The 19,852-nt window shown below is 37.1% G+C and overlaps 3 protein-coding genes across 4 annotated transcripts; 1 reads left to right on the forward strand and 2 right to left on the reverse strand.

Annotated features, from left to right (window-relative positions):
* Positions 1-1,078: 1,078 nt before the first annotated feature.
* Positions 1,079-9,088, reverse strand: LOC117989692 (uncharacterized protein DDB_G0284459-like). Its single transcript, XM_034977095.2, has 6 exons — positions 8,029-9,088; positions 7,089-7,177; positions 6,510-6,742; positions 5,131-5,338; positions 4,449-4,597; positions 1,079-3,099 (listed from the first exon to the last, which is right to left on the reverse strand). Exons 1-6 carry the CDS (start codon positions 8,759-8,761, stop codon positions 2,880-2,882), a joined length of 1,632 nt encoding a protein of 543 aa, XP_034832986.1. The 5' UTR covers positions 8,762-9,088; the 3' UTR covers positions 1,079-2,879.
* A 106-nt stretch (positions 9,089-9,194) lies between these two features.
* LOC117989695 (beta-1,4-galactosyltransferase 1-like) lies at positions 9,195-14,852 on the forward strand. 2 transcript variants are annotated; one of them, XM_034977100.2, is made up of 4 exons: positions 9,195-9,747; positions 10,231-10,503; positions 11,048-11,263; positions 13,085-14,852. In XM_034977100.2, the coding sequence occupies exons 1-4, from the start codon at positions 9,413-9,415 to the stop codon at positions 13,146-13,148; spliced, it is 888 nt and encodes a 295-aa protein (XP_034832991.1). In that variant the 5' UTR covers positions 9,195-9,412; the 3' UTR covers positions 13,149-14,852. The 2 variants fall into 2 exon arrangements, with proteins under 2 accessions (XP_034832991.1, XP_034832990.1); XM_034977099.2 differs by having other exon boundaries at positions 9,197-9,747; positions 13,081-14,852.
* A 225-nt stretch (positions 14,853-15,077) lies between these two features.
* Positions 15,078-19,812, reverse strand: LOC117989696 (motile sperm domain-containing protein 1-like). Its single transcript, XM_034977101.2, has 4 exons — positions 19,591-19,812; positions 19,329-19,492; positions 18,588-18,751; positions 15,078-18,092 (listed from the first exon to the last, which is right to left on the reverse strand). The coding sequence occupies exons 1-4, from the start codon at positions 19,709-19,711 to the stop codon at positions 17,903-17,905; spliced, it is 639 nt and encodes a 212-aa protein (XP_034832992.1). The 5' UTR covers positions 19,712-19,812; the 3' UTR covers positions 15,078-17,902.
* Between the last annotated feature and the right edge of the window lie 40 nt (positions 19,813-19,852).

Here is a 19,852-nt window from a genome sequence, read left to right on the forward strand (position 1 = left end):
ATAAAGGTAAATAATCTATTTTATGCAATCTAATGAAATCAGTAGTTGAATTACAGACTTCGTTTGATAAAACTAGCTTATGCTCGCGACTTTGTCCGCGTGGACTTCACAAGTTTCAACCCCCTATTTCACCCCCTTAGGGGTTGAATTTTCAAAAACCCTTTCTTAGCGGATGCCTACTTCAAAATAGCTATCTGCATGCCAAATTTCAGCCCGATCCGTCCAGTAATTTGAGCTGTGCGTTGATAGGTCAGTCAGTCAGTCAGTCACCCTTTCCTTTTATATATTTAGATAAGGGGAATCATTCAAGCTTCTGTCAACTATTGCACATTCGTAAGTCATCTTCTGCATCAATATCTAACAGAAGCTATATCCGTTTGGCAGTCTTTACTAAATTGTTTTCTTTAGTAAATTGTTTTGTATTCCTTTTAACAAATATGGGGGATTAAATTGTTAATTGTAGATTGATCACAGACTCTTGCCAATCCTGTGTGATTAATTTGTGTAATTATGTTTTTAATATTACTGCCTTTGTGGCACTAGTCAAATATAATATAATCTATATATAAAAGGAAAAGGTGACTGACTGACTGACTGACTGACTGACTGATCTATCAACGCACAGCTCAAACTACTGGACGGATCACGCTGAAATTCGGCATGCAGATAGCTATTATAACGTAGGCGTCCGCTAAGAAAGGATTTTTCAAAATTCAACCCCTGAAGGGATAAAATAGGGGTTTGAAGTTTGTATGAAACTCTGTCAGTTTTGAAGTGTCTATAAAGTTTTGTAGTTAATATTTTTGCAATTTGCAGTATGACATATTTTATTAAGCTCATATGTTAAAATCTCATTGTTAAAGATCAACTCTAAGTGTGTGAAACAGGGGTTCAAAATTTGTGTAGTCCACGCGAACGAAATCGCGGGCATAAGCTAGTAAACATAAATTCCCATCAATAAAATCAATCTAGTAGATTGGTTTTATTGATTACTTGATTTAGTATAATTTATGTTTATTATTTTACAGTTTATTTACAGGGAATTTTATTTAATATAATTTATGTTAATTTCTTTTATTTTTAATATTACAATAAAACTTAAAGCTAGCTTTATGTTAATTATCTTTGGCTCATATAACAATTATTTTATTGTTTTCTGACTACACAAATACACCAATTGTGGTAATAATTTGAAAATTATTAAAAGTAAATAACCGAAAATGTTAAATTTGAATAGTAATTATTTCACAATCTTGCGGGTCTTGAATTTGGGTATGTATTTTATAGTGTTTACATACACTTCGTATTGTTTTCTATTCTATTGTATTTTATGTATCTACCTAGTTACGAATTTATGATAATAAATATTTACAAAACCTTAAAACCTTTTTCTTTCTATAATATAGTTATAATTAAGTAGCTCAAAGAGTCATAGTCTTGTAATATATATTTTTAAACATGTTTTAAACAAACGTTAATGGAATTATTAATGTTTATTTAAAACGTGTTCCAAAAATATAAAATATTCTAGTAAAGTACATTTAAATAGCATTTAAATTTTCGCGCTCTCGCACGCCTAGCGCGCTTTTAGTGCCCTCTTGATGTGAGTACACGCGTAACTTTGAAAAAGAAATCTAGAGTCGCACATCTATTTCTAGTATATAGTAGATAATCTATGGGTACACTATACCTGCAAACCACAGACCAATAAAATACAGGATACTGCTAACATACTCCCATAGACAATACTATTCATACTAATATTATAAATGCGAAAGTTTGTCTGTCCGTCTGTCTGCTAGCTTTTCACGGCCCATCCGTTCAACCGATTTTAGCGAAATTTGGTACAGTGATAGCTGATGTCTTGCATCCCGGGGAAGGACATAGACTATTTTTATCCCGAAAAATCAGAATTCCCACGGGAATTTTAAAAAACCTCAATCCACGCAGGCGAAGCCGCGGGCATCATCTAGTTCTCTATAAAGCATAGAGGTTCTTGGGCACAGATCAGTACCTACAAAGCTTGGATGAATGTATACTATCTCTATGATACAAAGTGATTACATAGGTAATAGTATTAAATTGAATCGTCGTTACGGGTAACATTGAAAATCCGTCAAATAGTAAGTCGACGGTTCAATAAAATCATCAAAAGTTCGATTTAAATAAAAATGTCAAGTGCGAGTTGAACTCACGCACGAAAGGTGTCGTTACAAGCAATTAACATTTTTTTAAAGTACTTTCAAAGTTTTTATCAAGTAACTTTGTAGGTAGGACTTGAGGTAACTAGGTACCTACCTAGTACCATCTACTTATAATTTGTTGTTATAGCGGCAAATAGAAATTCACTGAAAATTTCAACTCTTTAACTTTTACGATACACCTCGCTGACAGACAGATGCGGACGAAGTCGCGGGCATCAGCTAGTTTATAAATAAGTAGGTACCTAGGCATTCATAACAAAAAAATTAAATCTATTTATTTACATGGTGTCGAATGAAAGCAGACGTTATTTTGCGAACATCCATGATAAGTGCTTAAAAGTCGTAAAAAATATAATATACTACGTAATAAAATCAGTACTTCAACTATAAACATAGTAAATAACAATAACAAATTGCAGGTCTATTTGCAGATGGGGTGTTTATAAGTATTATGAACAATTTGATTTCTTTTTCAGCCATATTTAGGTAACAATATTAACGGCTTCATTTATTCTGCAAAGGAAATTAATATTAATTGATGATTCTATTGATTTTTAATGGATACAACAATTCTGTTGTAACTTGTACAGTAGCCGGCAGGAAATGTTGTACATCGACCTTCAGGTTTTCGGCTTTGTAGAGCGTTGTCTCTGTCACTCAAACGTAGGTATGTGACTATTTATTAGGTACACTGGGACAAAATAATGGGAACTTGAGTGGGGAAGCGGGGGCACGGGACAAGGAGCTAGAGCGTGGAGAACGAGGGGAAAGTGGGGACCGTGCACAGCGAGCAGCAGGGTATGGTCGAACGCGTAACTCTTCCCCACTTCGAAACGTGCCGCGCGTGATTCGCCGTCGGTAAAGTGACGTCATGGGCGACTCCTGCAATAGGCACCTGCGTGATATAAAACATACTGGTCAATACATTTTATAATGAACAGGTAGATATAAAGCAAAAGAAATGCAACCCGTGACCTTATGATAGTAATTATACTATAATATTTGGGCCCTTAGCTTAGAATAATGTAAAATGAAACTCATCTAAATTTTTCGATTTTAAAACTAATTACCTTAAGGCAAATTATGTACTCTTTTGAGACTTGCCATCTTTTGTCGTCTGTCAGTCCAGCTACGTATATATTATACGTAAGTACAGTACCCGGCATGAAATATTGTATATCGGCCTTTAGAAAGGGATAGCGGTTTTGTAGAGCGTTGTCTCTGTCGCTGAGACCGACAAAACGTCATATAGGTATACGTGACAGAAACAACGCTCTACGAAGCCGAACTCTCTAAAGGTCAATGTACAATATTTCCTGCCGGCTACTGTACAGTGCCACCAACTTATTTGTCGGTGGGAAAAATATAGCCGCGTCAGCCGCCATTTAAAAGTCCACGCGGATGAAGCCGCAGGAACACAGATAAGTCCAGATTTGCAACTAGCGTGGCCCCCTCAGTCCCTCTCGCTCAAGCAGATTTTCTTACTTGTGAAATGTCATTCCTTCTACACTTCACGTTGTTTGTCAAATACTCACGTACAAATATATTATGACAAAAAAAAGTGGCCACGGTGATAAGGACAAAACATAATCATCTTGTCACGTTCTAACAAGAGCTTAAATGCATTTAGCTATCTCGCTCTAACAGTAAGTGTCACAATAGGGCTACTTCTAACAGTCCTTATTCTGAGCGCAGGAATAAGTTAATATTGCAATATATTAAGCTACTAGGTATATTGAAATTTGAATCTTCGCGATGTTGAAAGAATTTTTTGTTGGTGAATTTTTAGTGCTTTGCTTTTATTTTATTTGGGAAAGTGGCAATACCAAATTATTCTCCACTAGCGACGCTATCACCTGAAAAGATACAGTGCGACAAGACTCTTTTGGCACTTGAATGATATTCACAGGGGGACGCTGTTGGAGAACAAAGGCTTAAGACTATTCAAACAAGAACAAAGGGGACACTTGACGGCAACGGTTAGTTCCGATTTTCGCCACGCGCCAAAACAGCCGTGTTTTTTTAAAAAAAGAATATTAGCCATGTTAAATGACTAATATTCCCCTTTTCTCTCCACACTAAGCGTCAGACTTGTGCTAGGAGTAGGTACGACAATAGTGCAACGGGCGGGGTTTGAACCGTCGACCTTTCGGTTTTCAGTCCACTCCTTAACCGGTTTAGCTATTGAGGCTCTAACTGCACTGTAAGTTGGTGGCACTTATAGCTGATGAGCTGATGACTTACTTTTCAAATTCCGACAGGAGTTGTTTAGGCGTGGAAGCGGCCACTGGGCGGTTGCGGCCGAGTTTGGCTCGCGTCGCTTCCAACATATCCTGTGTTACAAGCGGCTGATGGGATTCTTTTGGCGTTGGTTTAGGCCTTACGGGGTTGTCCTAGAAATATAAACAAGTCAACTTAAATTTTTGAAGTAAAACTTTTCAGGCGTTGACAGAGAAGTAAAGTTATTGTCACTTTGACGAAAATGGTCGCCAAATAGAACAGCTATATAAATTATATTTACCACATTTTATTGCTTAAATAAATTGCTGCAAGGTCGTTCAAAAATGTTTGAATCCCGTAATAAATTTTTTTGGGTGTGTGACTATTATCATACCCTATCCGCGGTATGAAGTTAATATAGAAGCTCTCTCTGTTTTTGTATGGGATTAGGTAGAGAGAACGCTATATTAACTTGATTCTGCGGATAGGGTATAGGTACTGTTGGCCAGGATCAACGAACGCCTTCAGTCAGTGTGTTATTGCTACATTACAATCCTCTACCTCCCATGGCCCCACCAACCTCTCGGTTATATGGACCGAATCGTGGGAGGGCGCCCGTTCGGTACTTGCTCTTGTCGTTTTTCCTACGTTAGCGTTTTATTGCTACGTTAGGAGGTAAGCAAGCGATAAGTTAATTAGTCCATACCCTGGTTTTCCTCAGTTTCACATTAGCTATATCCTGAGGCGTGATGGTGAGCCGCGGCCCTGCCATCCTGGGTGGAGCTGAGCCGCATCTAGGTATCGTGTGTGCACGCACAAGTGGTTTCTTCTCTATCTGTGAAGGCGGGGGCGGAGGCGGAGGCGGAGGCGGGGGAGGTGGCAGCGCGCATGGCGGACGTGATAGTGACTGACTGCTGCAGAACAAAATAATTATAAATTTAAATAAAAAAAGAATTTTAATGTACCTACCACGTTTTTAAAACGGGCAATAAGTAAAATATGAGAATAGATACTCATAAGATGTGAGTGCAATAGTCAATACTAAAGACACACTCCAGTGTATCCACCAAGTTCTAAGAAGACACATTCTATTGAGAACGGCGACGCACTGGCAGTGTGTAATTATATGAAGGCAATGTCGCAAACAATTTTATTCAACTGATAATTAATAATATAGGAATTTTTCGTTTTAAATTTTACAAATAAGCAAGTAAAAACTCTTTGGTATTACAAACAAATAATACACAAATAACAAAAAAAAGCTCCACTATTGGGAATTGTAAAGCTGGCGGCAATCGTATCGTCCCGAAAACTCGCACTAAGCCAAATAGTTGGCACAAATATAGGTTTTTAAAACTCCCGCGGGAATTCTTTGTTTTTCTGGGATATTATCTAATACACAGGGAGGACTATTTGCTGTCACAGAATGTCGCATCTGCCAGCCGGCTGATTGATTTGCCAAACTTATTAAAAAACAAACACAAAACATTTGCCGTAGGTATCCTGAGTGGTGTGGCCAGTTGATTTGCCGAATATCAAACTATCGTAAAAGCCCGAAATCAAATCATTTGCGGTTCTTCCGATTGTGGATCACCGATTCTGGATACTAAATAGGCAAGTACTCGCGCCCTTCAGACATCTGCAATGCAATAATACAGAGTGTAACCAGAAGGCTAGCAAAAACGAAGGAAGTGATAACTGATAGTACCTACTGATGATTACTGATTTTATAATACTTACCTACCACAAAAAAACGCGAAAAATATAAAAATATCCTACATTTTGTAAAAGTTCACGATATATTGCAAATAAAACATCTGAATGACGCTAGAGGTCAACGAACGTTGCGTAAGTAGGCGACTCGGAGTCAATGCCGCGTCATAGGTTTGAAAAATACAAAATGAGGCAAATGGTTATTTGTATTGGATTGTGTTTACTGTTCAGATAATATCACAATAACGTTTGCTAGCGTTCTGGTTACACTATGTATAGCGACGGTTCTTGTCACAGGTGCACACGTTTTATAGTTATAGTTAGCTAGTAATAGTATGTATCATGCAAGCTCTGAGAGAATAATAATATTACCTAAGCTTACTGTCCAACTCTGCTATTTTAGTAATCATCTTCCTCATCTCCTCCTGAAGTGTTTCGTTCTCGCGAGCCAGGTTGTTTATGACGAGGGTATGCTTCTGGTCTATCTCTGCCACCATCCTCTGAAGTTGTTTCACTTCTTGTACATAATCATTATCGCCAATTGCCTTGTGCCCCGTGTGTTCCCGGACTATATCCGAATATAATCCTGCTATGGACTGGTAACCCTGAGTGGAAAGAAATTTAAGTAAGCTCTTACTCAAATCAACTGTTTGTCAAATATTATTTTATAAAATGACTATTTGTCTGGTAATTTGTTATATCGAGTGAGTTAGTTGTAGAACCAGAAGTTTTATAACGATGATAAAATTATTCATAATTTTGCCAGAATTTGTTTGTGGAATGAAACTTTGTTATTTGATTTTGGTGAATTGATCGGTCACCCTATCATGCACACTTGGCGTAAGGCTATCAGTTGATTGGATCCCGTTTCGAAAGTCCGCTGCAAACTGACGGTAAACTTGATCGTGTATGGGCCATCGTTATATCCTGGATATTGGTATTCAGACTCACCTTCTTACCAATCCAGGAGCAAATATCCACAATCCTCCAAACCTTCGTGCGATTGAAACGCCGATGTGATTTTTCCTTTCTCGGGGTCCCTGACAACAAAAACCAAGTTTCACTGATGAACCCCATCACACTATTATCACTCAAATTGCTGTCAACTTTGATATCTAGCAAAACGTCTTTGTCCTCATTACTCATAGCAAAATCTTTAACCACTTTTACTGTGTATTAAAAAAAAGTGCATGGGAATTAATTTTAAATTTTAGTTCCCTACTAAAGACGCATGAATTTGATTTGATTAGTCTTCTTGGCCGTTAGCGATACAGAGACGAGACGCTATGCTGAAATGATGTCACGCCGCTATATTTGTAATTTGTCCGCTTTAGACTGGTATCAGGTTTGGTTTGAACTTTGACTATCGTAAATTATAAATAATAATATTTTTGTAAAATTATGTTTTCGTTGCACTCTATCTATTGTTAGAATCCATACTAATATTATAAATGCGAAAGTGTGTCTGTCTGTCTGTCTGTCTGCTAGGCGAAAGCCTAGACGAAGTCGCAGGCATTATCTAGTACTTAATAAATTGGCATAGAATATTATTTAAAAATTTGAGTAAGTAGGTAGGTATGTATAGTCCGCGACAGGTTAAGAGGCAATCGGGATATGAGGCGGGGCCGGGGGGACGCTCCGCACTCCCGCACGTTACCCACGCTCGCCCGCACCGGGTTAGCGCGGGGGCTCTGCGAGTGTGCGGGGCGTTCCCCATGATTGCCATTTCAACCTGTGTCGCGTAATAAAATCTTTCCAATAAAATGCACAAAAAATAAAGATTTTTCTTAAAGTGAACCGATTTTAATGAAATCGATTCGAAAACAAGTACTTAACAATAGAGGTGTTACCTAATCTGGAGCTAGGAGGTAAGTACTAAGTAGGTACCCACCTGACATATTCGTTTCTGAATAATTAGTCTTTTCAAAGCTGCTGAATCTCCTTGATCCTTGCAATACATCCCGAATCAAGTTAGAGTCCGACTTTCTTCTTCCTTTACGAGTCTTATAGGAATAACTGCTTTTGATCGATTTGAACGAAATGTCCGATTCGGAGTCTAGTCTGCTAGAAGATTTTTGGGCCTTAGAATCAGATTCATCAGTGCAACTCGATGTACATGAATCGGTACATTTAGTTTTTTTTCGTGGTCTTGATTCCGCAACATCATCAAAGGAATTGCGTCTGTATCGTTTGCTGGCCGAAGAACTCTCAGTATCATTGTCATTAGACAAACAATCCTCTGACTGAAAATCTTTATTCAACGATAAATTTATGTCAACTAAGTCTAGATTTGGTACCATAAGCTCCGTCTGGGTGCAATTATCTATTCTACTGTCCGTAGGACTTGCATCAGTTATTATACTCATAAATGGTGGAGTCGGATTTCGTTTGCTATCTTTGAAATCTCCACTGGAAATATTATTAGCACTCACATAGTGACTTTCATCCCAAGATGTGTCGTGATGATTTTGAGTGGTACATTTCCTTATAAGTTCCACTGAATTATTGGATACTTGGTCTTGGTCTTCACTATCTTCTTCAAATGATTTATTGCTATTAGTAGCAGCCAAATCAACAGCTTCAAAATCTTCTTTTTCTTCACCACAGGTTGCCATGGTCGTCATAGTTTGTTTATATTTCACTCATTTCATAGATTTTACTTCATCTTCATTAGTCAATGTCTTCAATCGTTTTAAAGAACACAAAAAGTTCAGTTGACTTATATGCTTAACATACTTTTTTGGTAGGTATTAAGTACGTCAAACAGGATTTTCACAACTACCGTCTATTTTTGATACAAATAAAAAATTGCCACCTTACCCGCCTTACTCTTAGAATTATGTGCACACTTGCCTATTAAGAAGTACCTACTTTATTTGTTTTGATAGTTGCTAATTTCTTTATCAATAGCGTCGTAACTAACTATCTCATTAACTGCATTAGACTCATTAAACGTAAACCAATAGCTAGATCCCAGACTCCAGAGCCGAAGCCAGCTAAAACTAAAATCATTAAACGTCAAAGTCAACTGTCGCCTGTCATTGTCAAGTTGTCAACCCTAAATTCAAGTGTTCAAAATCATTCAAAATTCAAAATCACCAACACACCAACAAGAATTTTTGTGATGATAATAAAATTGTGATCTTGATTTTCCGGCTTTTTATTCGAGTTTAGATAGAGAAATGCTTAATTGAAAATGAAATTGTGTTGTGTTTAGTCGAAACCCCTTATGAATCAATAAATAATACTGAGTATCGTCGGTACATTTTTGTGTCATGCATTATGCACTTAAGAAAATAATTCTATACTGCGTCGTGGTCGTAGTAATATTGATTATACTACTGCATCCTGATAGGAATGCAAGACGAAGTTACAGTTATATCGCAAAGGAAAATATTTTAAATAGTTTACGACATGAAATAGCGAATAACTTCTCGAGTACTGCTTTGGCTGAATGTGATTATTACGATGTTGTACACGACGAAACCACGCTACCTCTTAGTATTGCTGATGGGGATCTTATAGAGAATCATAGGATAAGAGAGGGTGGAGAATATGCGCCTGTTGAGTGTAGGCCTAAGTTCAGTACAGCTATTATTGTGCCTTACAGGTGAGATTTGAGAAGATATACATCTCTATATATAAAAATGAATCGCTGAATGTGTTGCTGATCGCAAATCTCGAGAACAGCTGAACCGATTTCGCTAATTCTTTTTTTATAATATTCGTACGAGGATGGTTCTTACGGAGAAAAATTAAAAAAAAAATCTGAAAAAGAATCAACTGTTAGGCGATACGAAGTTCGCCAAGGCAGCTAGTAGTTTATAAATTAGCTTGAACTTTTCAAGGGATGTGTGGTCTTCTTAAGTTTAAGATATGCTTACTTCATTGAAAAGTATATGAAAACTGTTATAAATATCAGTTTGATATAAATTGAATTCAAATTATAACTATGGTGAAGATTCACAATAGAATTATATTAAAACTAGGTAGGTACAGACAACCTTAGGAGATAGAGTTGGTATTTACTAATTCCGGATTAATTGTACATCCATATTATTACACTTATGATCTACACACAATTTGTTTACAGAGATAGAGCGGAGCAGTTGCGTGGCTTTCTTGTATACATGCACATGTTTTTACGACGACAGCTCATTCACTACAGGATTTATGTGGTTGAACAAGTTGACTCCCGTCCATTCAATAGAGCCAAGCTGATGAACATAGGAGCTACTGCTGCGATGCGAGCAGGGTATCCTTGTTTGGTTCTTCACGATGTTGACTTGCTGCCATTGAAGCTGGAAAATATTTATGCGTGTACTGAAGTACCACGACACATGTCATGCAGCATCAATAAATTTAGGTATGTTGAAGTTTTCATAGATATTCCAACATATAGAGCTGAGACACAGCATCTTTTTAAGGTTCTGTATGTCCAGAGAAAAAGTCTGTCTGTCTATCTGCCTGTTGTGTCTGTCAAGACCCATTAAGAAAATCAAAACCTATAGGTTACATTCCGTTGACCTAGAATCATGAAATTTGGCAGGTAGCAATGTCTTCTAGCACAAATAAAGGGAAAAATCCGTATACTTTATCCGGTTGCATTTCAAAATGAGTTAAAAAAGTGTTATTTCTTGTGAGATGGTACGCAACCCTTCATGTGCGAGTCTGGCAAGCACTTGGATGGTATTTTTACTAACAACTGATATTCACTTTTATTTACTTTGGTATAGCCACAGCGATTCAAGCTCCTTTCAATCTCCTTCATGTTTAAGCATAAGTTGATATCAAAAAAAACTCTGGAGTCTGCACCTTGGCTTCACTCCATTCTGCAGGTGTGCAATGTGCCTAATGATAACTCATCTAACGGTAGGGTTATATTAAATTTTAGATTATTTAAATTTCAGATTTGTATTACCTTATCTCAATCTATTTGGCGGTGCTGTATCCATATCTTCGAAGCAATTTAAAACAATAAACGGAATGAGCAATAAGTATTTTGGTTGGGGTGGGGAAGACGATGACTTGTACACACGTCTTGAAGCTCACAATATAGATATTACTCGATTTGAACCCTCCACTAGTCAATATCACATGGCTTCACATACAAGTCAACAAAAAGGGTAAGGATTTTATGATTGACTCGCTTATGCTCGCGACTTCGTCTGTGTGGACTACACAAATTTCTAACCCCTATTTGACCCCTTAGGGGTTGAATTTTCAAAAATCATTTCTTAGCGGATGCCTATGTCATAATAGCTATAGTCCAGTAGTTTGAGTCAATCATTCAGTCAGTCAGTCACCTTTTCCTTTTATATATTTAGATATACTTATTAATTAATTCCCAAGCAAAGTCCAAAGTAAAGCTGAGGTGAAAAAATATGCTGTGGATTTTGTGTATTTCACGCCTGTGGGTGTTGCACCTAAGAGTTCGATTTTGATTCATAGGTAAAAATATTTGTATTTTTTATCAGACAAGATGATGGCCACAACTTTATCCGTGTAGATTTATGTGTTTTAAAAATCCTGTTAGAACTCTTAAATTTTCCAGCATTATAAATTAGGAATGTCACTCTCCAGGCATATCAATGTAAAAATTACGTCGACCCTTTGCCGTCCCCCTCCATTGCCGCGTGATTGAAGGCCTACAAGCAACACTTTTGCATTTGTATAATAAAACCGCCCGCGATTTTGTCCGTATGAATTTATGCTTTTAAAAATCCAGTAGGAGCTCTTTGATTTCCCAGCATAAAAGCTAATTAATACTACTAAGCTAGCTATCTCTTTTGTGGTCAAGATCGGTTAAACGGATGGGCCGTGAAAAGCTAGGAGACAGACAGACATCATCATCATCATGATCAACCCTTCACCGGGTCACTTTTACGGTTTTGGCCATAGTCAACCACGCTGGCCATGTGCGGATTGGTAGACTTCACACACCTTTGAGAACATTATAGAGAACTCTCAGGCATGCAGGTTTCCTCACGATGTTTTCCTTCACCGTTAAAGCAAGTGATATTTAATTAATTAAAGCGCACATAATTCCGAAAAGTTAGAGGTGCGTGCCCGGGATCGAACCACCGACATCCGATTAGAAGGCGAACGTCCTAACTACTAGGCTATCACTGCTAGACAGACATACTTTCGCATTGATAATATGGATTAGTAAAGTTGTGATGTTAGTGATGATAACCTAGCCTAGAGCGACGGTTTTACGTGCTCTCCAAGGCTTGGAGGAATGTAAAAGTCAACATACAAAGTCATCAGTCACCCGTGCAAAGTGCAAACACCAACTGTGATCAACGTTACTTAACACATATAATTTGAAATTGCTTATATTTTCCACTTTTATGACGTGTCCTTCCAACTTCTTTGTCCTATCATATGGTACGATTACACCTACCGAGTAGTGAAGCGAGACAGTAAAATGTCACTCGGCCGAGACAGTGCTGTGGCTGAGAAATTATGGCGAAATTACACTCGTTAAAGTGTTTATACAGGACACTGACTCGCCAATGTACTCGTTAGGTGTAATCGTACCAATAATAATGTATGCACTCGGCCGAGCGGCCGGTGCCGGTGGTGCGAAGCTACCATCCGCGTGATTATGCCTGAAGACATATTCATCTAAAGGCTGAAGCCAGCCTAGCCGAATCCGGCAAGGTTATGCTCACTGGAGCCCCGAGAGTCGGGAGGCTCTAAACAATGTGACTAGTCGCGCTTTACTCGTGAGGTGCGACGTCGAAGCCCCTTTGGGACGCGGCGATCGGTGCGAGCGGCCTTAACACGTGCACCACGGCGCCTATTGTCCCGAATCTACCTCAGTTCAATGTCGGGACTCGGAATAGTCTGTAGGCGACTCCGTTCTCAGACTCGTTCCGTAATATTTAACGTATTTTATTTAATAATTTCATGTTATATATCTAAAATTTATTTTTAGCCAGAAAACAAATGAGTTATTGCAAAATGCAAAGGAAAGGATGTCAAGTGATGGCCTTAATTCTCTAAAGTATACACAAGTTGCTACCGTCCTTCACCCACTGTTCACTCATATCATGGTTGATTTGTAGCATATCGTGATAAGCAAAGTTACCTGAACACCTAGATTCCAATGTTATATAGTATTAGCTTAGCCTGCTTCCAAAAGAATGGCTTGGTATACACTGCGAGTAAGGGATAAAGTAAAGCTCTGAATTGTATACAAATTAATTAGCACCTCTATGTACTACCGATTGATTTCTCATAGTTACTCCAAACTGATGATGGACCCCTATATAGCTCGTCATCAAATGACGAAATCGAAATGCGGCATCAACGCCGGCTGACAGCATGAAGCTATTTACTGTCAGGTGATGAGCTTGCATTGCGTGCTCGGGCCATGAATCAGTGCCTCCTGTAAAAAAGGGAACCACTCTATCCAGAAGAGATAAAAACATGACTTCACATTCAGTTGAAATCAAAAATAAAAATCTATATTTTATTTGTTAAAATAGGTACTTATATAGACAATAAGATGATGGACGATGGTGTATCAATTTTCTCTCCTGGAAAGTGTTGAATTTGAGTTTTCCCTTTTTTACTGCAGGTACTGAAATCACAAAAGATAGATAATTTGAGCGGTCAAAAATCGTTTTAGATGTTCTAGAGATTAATATTTTTAAAATTACTTATTTGTAAGTAAATTTTTATATAATAACCTACTCATTGCTGTTGAAGAAGGCTTTATCTTACACAACTTAATAGATGCCTAAGTGAGATTAAAGTAGCTTAAATTGTTATAATTATTATAAGAAATAAATCTTCCATGAAAAAATAATAGGTACTTAAATTATATAGGTCAGTAGGTAGGTACACTTAATTAGTATGTTATGTACTTAACTGTTTTTGCAATAATAATTATAATTAATTATGTTAAACTGTTTATTAATAGCAATACGTATGTGTGCATTAATCCATATATTATTATAAAGGGTAAATAGCCTATTTACCAAATGCCTTGGAATTTAGTAATAATTATGAGATTTTGTCAATAATGACAACATATCCTAGAAAATAAATAAAAAGTACCTGTTTCAGGCGCTCCTAACATCTGCTTAAAGCGAATACCCACTTACAAGACAAATTAGAGCTAAAGCTCGGGTCCCAGTGGCGTCTCGCTCTCGATCGGCAGTCGAAGCGGGATAGCGATACCTAGGTATTTGCTTCAAGTAGGTATTAAAAGTGCTCTGTCCATATGTAGATAATAATATAGATTCACGCATAGCAGACATATCCATATAGGCAATAAGGCACTGCCTAATCTATCTTTTTAAAACAACCTAATTATTTATTATAGTGCAAAATGACTCCTCTCGCGCTATTTTAACTCTATGGGACAACTGTCATGTCAAAAGTATGATTCCTCATCTCTATGTTCGTCACCTTTAAAATAAGGACTAAAACCGTACTTTTGACATGAAATTTGACACAAAAAGTTAAAATGGCGCGTGAGGAGTTTTTTACGCATTTTACGCGTTATACAATGAAAAAGTAGGTAGGAAGAAATTGTGTCCATCGAGTGCTAGTATTATAAAATGCATGGAATTTATTTACAATTTAAAAAAAAAAATTGGCTCAATATCATGCAGGGAATTGTGATCCTAATAGAGATTAATATTATTACTAATTATTATTAGTTTTAGGTATTTGACTTTAATAAAGTTATATAACGTTCATTTTGTTTTATTAAAATTTTTGACTGAGATTGAAATCTGTAGATGGAGGAAAAAAAATATGTTGAAATCTATAAGTAGTGTAGGTAGGTACTATGAGTTTGTTCAGACTTAAGATTCAGACAAAACAAGACAGATTGATGTCTCCTATAAGTCTGAGCAAAGTTAAAGTACCTACGCTCAGTCAGTGATGATTGCTCATTAGAAGATTAAAGAAAAGAGAAAATTGGAATAAATAAAACATTTATTTGGCATGAATCACAATATAATACAATAAAATGGTCCCAGGAACCGAAACTAAAATTAACCAACACAATACGAATTGTTATAATATAAAATTATCAATTACAAACACCTCTAATAAACCATTTTTAACCGACGATTTGTACGCATCACGACAGTTGGACCATTAACACGTCCAGTGGCAAGACAAGAGGATAAAGTTACAACTTTATCCGCTCTTGTCCTCTTGTCTTGCCACTGGAAGGTTACCGTTAAACTTTGACAGTCAATAAAAGCAGAATGGGTTGCACAAGCAAGGAGTTGTCAACCTAAAGAAAGTGTCTTTACTCTATCCCCGGAAAGAAGTTAGTATAACGCTCTCTCTGTTATGTAATCCCATACAAAACGATAAAGGCAAAAATTTCAGTGGGTGTTAACTATTTTGAGTTACCTATCAATCACAAACATGTTTTCTGAAACACTCGAAAACTTTCGTTTGTGATTGGTTGGCGCCTCAAAATGGTTAGCGGCCACTAAGATTTTTGGCTCTGTCATTTGCATGGGATTACGTATGATGCAACTGAACCCTTCATGGGTATGTCGATAGATAACGTCGGGCGTACACCGAAGAAAACCGGGCGTGCTTGGTTACAACATTACCTTGTTATTAGGTTCAATGTTCGTGACAAGAATCATACGCTTATCTATAATTTTTACCTGTACACTTCAAGGAAATTTCTAAATAATTTTAAATACATATCAAAAACTGCAATGTGTTGTTACTAGATGGCATTAACAGTCGCTTAAGTACTGAATAAAGATATATGTCTAAAATTTCGGCTGTGATAGCCTAGTGATTAGGATGTCCGCTTTCTAATCCGAGGTCAGGGGTCCGATCCCGGGCACGCACCTTTTAACTTTTCGGAGTTATGTGCGTTTAAAGTAGGTACTTAATTAAATACCACTTGATTTAATGGTGAAGGAAAACATCGTGAGGAAACCTGCATGCCTGAGACTTCTCCATAAGGTTCTCTAAGGTGTGTGTGAAGTCTACCAATCCGCATATGGTCAGCGTGGTAGACTACGGCCAAACCCGTCTCACTCTGAAAGGAGACCCGTGCTTTGCAGTGAGCCGGCGATGGGTTGATCATAAAGATGATGAAATTTTCGGCAGTATACAATAAGTGAACCATAGCCTAGCGGTCTAAGGCGCTCCGGTACCCAGGGGAGACGCGCAGGTTCGAATTCTGCCGGTTCCGCAATTTTTGATATGTAAAATTAAAATTATTAAGAACTAGATGATGCCCGCGACTTCGACCGATTTAGATTTTTTTAAAATCCCGTGGAAACTCTGATTTCCCGGGATAGAAAGTAACCTATGTCCTTCCCCGGGATTTACAGTATGCGGCGGAAAGTGATGTACTTCGGCCTTTAGAAGGACATTTCGGCTTTGTAAAGCGTTGTCTCTGTCACTCATAACTACTACATGATGTTTTGTCGGTCTAAACGACAGAGTCAACGCTCTACAAATCTGCTATCTCTTTCTAAAGGTCGATGTACATTACTTTCTGCCACGTACTGTACTAAGCTAACTCTCAATACAAAGTTAGCTTAGTACTTTCATCAAAATCGATTAAACTGTTGGGCTGTGATAAGCTAGCAGACAGACAGACACACACTTTTACTATACTACATTATAAGTATAGAATAGTATGGATCTTGTCACTGAGGTCATTACATAATAATAGGATACATTCCAAAATCTTTTCCCTATTTATGCCTCTTGCGTTTAAGGCAAGTCAAACCCTGCATACCTAATAAGTATAAAAATGCAAAATAACACTCCAATACAAACTTTTAAACAATAAAAATAATATTCTTTTAAGTAATTTTCAACCAAACGTCTTTTAGACTGCATATAAACATTTGTCAAACAAACCTCATATTCTTGCAGAGCACCACACAAATATAACAATTTATTTAAATAATCAATACTTGATATATCTGTATATCAGCCGAAATAAAAATATACCATCAGCTCGAAACTTCAGTCTAGTGCTGACGTCACTAAAATACCTCTACCCTAGTAATAACTATGAAATAAGATTTTGCAATACAGAATGTACTTTAAAACAAAGTCCTTTAGATCCACTTTACACTGACATTTTAATGTTGAAACTCAAATTATTAAAGTTTTTGAGATTTATAGAAGACTAGCTGATGCCCGCGACTTCGTACGCGTGGATTTAGGTTTTTCAAAATCCTGTGGGAACTCTTAAATTTTCCGGGATGAAAAGTAGCCTATGTCCTTCCCTGGGTTGCAAGCTACCTCTGTATTAAATTTCGGCAAAATCGGTTGAACGGTTGAACCGTGAAAAGCTAGCAGACAGACAGACAGACACACTTTCGCATTTATAATATTAGTATGGATTATAACATAAAATTATCCATAGATAGGAGTCATTATCAAGGCCAATATACAGAACACTTGTGCAAATGCAAACATTGATGTTTGCATTGGAAACATCAATAAAAAATATTCAGCTGTATAATTTATCAGTAAGATGATGCCCGCGACTTCGTCCGCGTGGATTTAGATTTTTTAAATTCCCGTGGGAACTGTTTGATTTTCCAGGATAAAAAGTAGCCTATGTCCCCGGGGTGCAAGCTATCGCTGTACCAAATTTCGTTAAAATCGGTTGAACGGATGGGCCGTGAAAGGCTAGCAGACAGACAGACACACTTTCCCATTTATAATATTAGTATGGATAACAAAAGAAATATGTACCTACCTACCTACATAATTATGTGCACATTATTTCTTTTAATTTATGGCCTTAAAACCAACATACTAACTAGTCCGAGCACAAAAGAGAATACCAACTTGAGATTGGAGCCAATGTGCAGCCATTCAGGCCATTGCGATTTGACCACCTGCTCTGGTTGTGTGGGTAAGAGCAGTGCGGCTATGCAACATATGCTGACAGCTACTGCTACCACATTGATAGGTTGCTGCTCTCTGTAAAGAAATATGTGATTCTTTAAGTTGGATTAATGCAACTCATGCTATTCTATCTATTAAATAGTCTGTTTATACCCTTGTAATTGTAACTTTGTAAAGCCTTCCTAACTGTACAATGTACAGCATTCCTAAACTGAACTAAATCCCTTTTATAATGCTCCCTAGCATAAGGATATTACTAGATTTAGACTTGTCAATTGAATTTAGTTTAGTTAAGAGATTGTGTTTAACAGAATGACCCACAATATATGTAAGAGACAAGATGGTTAAGGGATGATTTCTGCCAGCATGCGACACGGCTCGGTGAAGCATAAACTCACGATGGCAATTGATATTGTAGCTTCATATCATGTCCCCTAAATCTAGGATTGCTCCTTCTCGGAAACATGCTCTCAAAATTTGTAATAATATAACAGAATAATCAGAAAAAGTTATAAGCTTTACAAATACTAGCCTGATTTGTTCCTAATATTTAAAATATATATACTATACCTACGATGTGATGGATGGTTACAAGTAACTTTAGAATGCTCTTCAGTACGCAGAGGGGCTGCCTTGCCTATTAGAGGATGGAAACTGTCACCCAAACTTTCAGGATTTGTGTTTGAGGGTTCACCTTCTATCAATTTTGTTGGAATGTCTCTTTTACCCAATGCCTGAAATAATAAATATTTTATACCAGCAACCCAATAGCTTCACAGAGGTAGTTTATTACAATTTTCGTAGAGATCTCTAATTTTTTTGAAAATAAAATATAGCCTATGCCACTCAGGAATAATGTAGCTGTTTATTGCTGAAAGAATTTTCAAAATCGATTCAGTAGTTGCAAAGATTACTTCCTACAAAGAAACGCCTCTTTATAATATTAGTATAGCTGATGAACGCGACATTGTCCGTGTAGATTTAGGTTTTCAAAAATCCTGTGGGAACTTTTTGATTTTCCGGGATAAAAAGTTGTCTATTTCAGTCTTCTAGGTCTTTAACTGTACCCATACAAAAAACCGGCCAAGTGCGAGTCAGACTCGCGCACCGAGGGTTCCGTACTCGGGTATTTTTTTCGACATTTTGCACGATAAATAAAAACTATTATGCATAAAAATAAATAAAAATCTGTTTAAGAATGTACAGGTAAAGCCCTTTCATATTATGATACCCCACTTAGTTATCTCACATTGAAAATCGAAAAGCATAACATTAGAAACATGAGACATCTATTGAAGTTGAAGTTCATACCTGTTGAGTATTTCTGTCGTACATTGTAATTCGAAACTTCTCAGTGGTATTTCCACGCGACGCAGAGGATTGTGAATATCGTATAACAATATCTATACAATTTTGTGGGGCTATAACTCCTTCTGGATCCACTACTGTAAACTTGTTTGGGGATGTACATAGTACTGTAAGAAAGCTTAACATCAGGGAACTGTACCTACTATAAAAATCAAAATAGATACCATATGGCATATGGGAAAGTTTATAAGAATCTTTTACTTACCTTTAAAATTCACAGAGAAGTCGTATGGGTTGTAAACTGTTAATAACTGTTTATGAGTATGTCTCGCGTTTAGAAAGAATTCTAATGACACAGGGAAAACAAATACTGGGAAATTCTTCATAATTTTAAATTTTTTAAACTCCCCGTCCAGACAAAGAATTAAAAACACAATAATAACAAGAAAAACAACAACAGCAGCTGGCTGTCACTGTCACCGACAAAAATGTGGGCTTTCCTTATGTTAAAAGTACTCTGTGATGTG

The sequence above is a fragment of the Maniola hyperantus genome, chromosome 16 (assembly GCF_902806685.2).
Source record: "Maniola hyperantus chromosome 16, iAphHyp1.2, whole genome shotgun sequence".
Classification (NCBI taxonomy): Eukaryota; Metazoa; Arthropoda; class Insecta; order Lepidoptera; family Nymphalidae; genus Maniola; species Maniola hyperantus.

Bases quoted from the DNA above. Each gene is read 5' to 3' on its own strand.
- LOC117989692 (XM_034977095.2), bottom strand. From the start codon at position 8,761: ATGACGACCATGGCAACCTGTGGTGAAGAAAAAGAAGATTTTGAAGCT. The intron at 7,178-8,028 runs GTGGGTACCTAC...TTTTGTTGTCAG, and splicing joins TTCAGAAACGAATATGTCAG to GGACCCCGAGAAAGGAAAAA. The intron at 6,743-7,088 runs GTGAGTCTGAAT...CTTTCCACTCAG, and splicing joins GCTCCTGGATTGGTAAGAAG to GGTTACCAGTCCATAGCAGG.
- LOC117989695 (XM_034977099.2), top strand. From the start codon at position 9,413: ATGCATTATGCACTTAAGAAAATAATTCTATACTGCGTCGTGGTCGTA. The intron at 9,748-10,230 runs GTGAGATTTGAG...ATTTGTTTACAG, and splicing joins GCTATTATTGTGCCTTACAG to AGATAGAGCGGAGCAGTTGC. The intron at 10,504-11,047 runs GTATGTTGAAGT...TTTAAATTTCAG, and splicing joins TGCAGCATCAATAAATTTAG to ATTTGTATTACCTTATCTCA.
- LOC117989696 (XM_034977101.2), bottom strand. From the start codon at position 19,711: ATGAAGAATTTCCCAGTATTTGTTTTCCCTGTGTCATTAGAATTCTTT. The intron at 19,493-19,590 runs GTAAGTAAAAGA...GCTTTCTTACAG, and splicing joins CTTCTCTGTGAATTTTAAAG to TACTATGTACATCCCCAAAC. The intron at 18,752-19,328 runs GTATGAACTTCA...TTATTATTTCAG, and splicing joins ACGACAGAAATACTCAACAG to GCATTGGGTAAAAGAGACAT.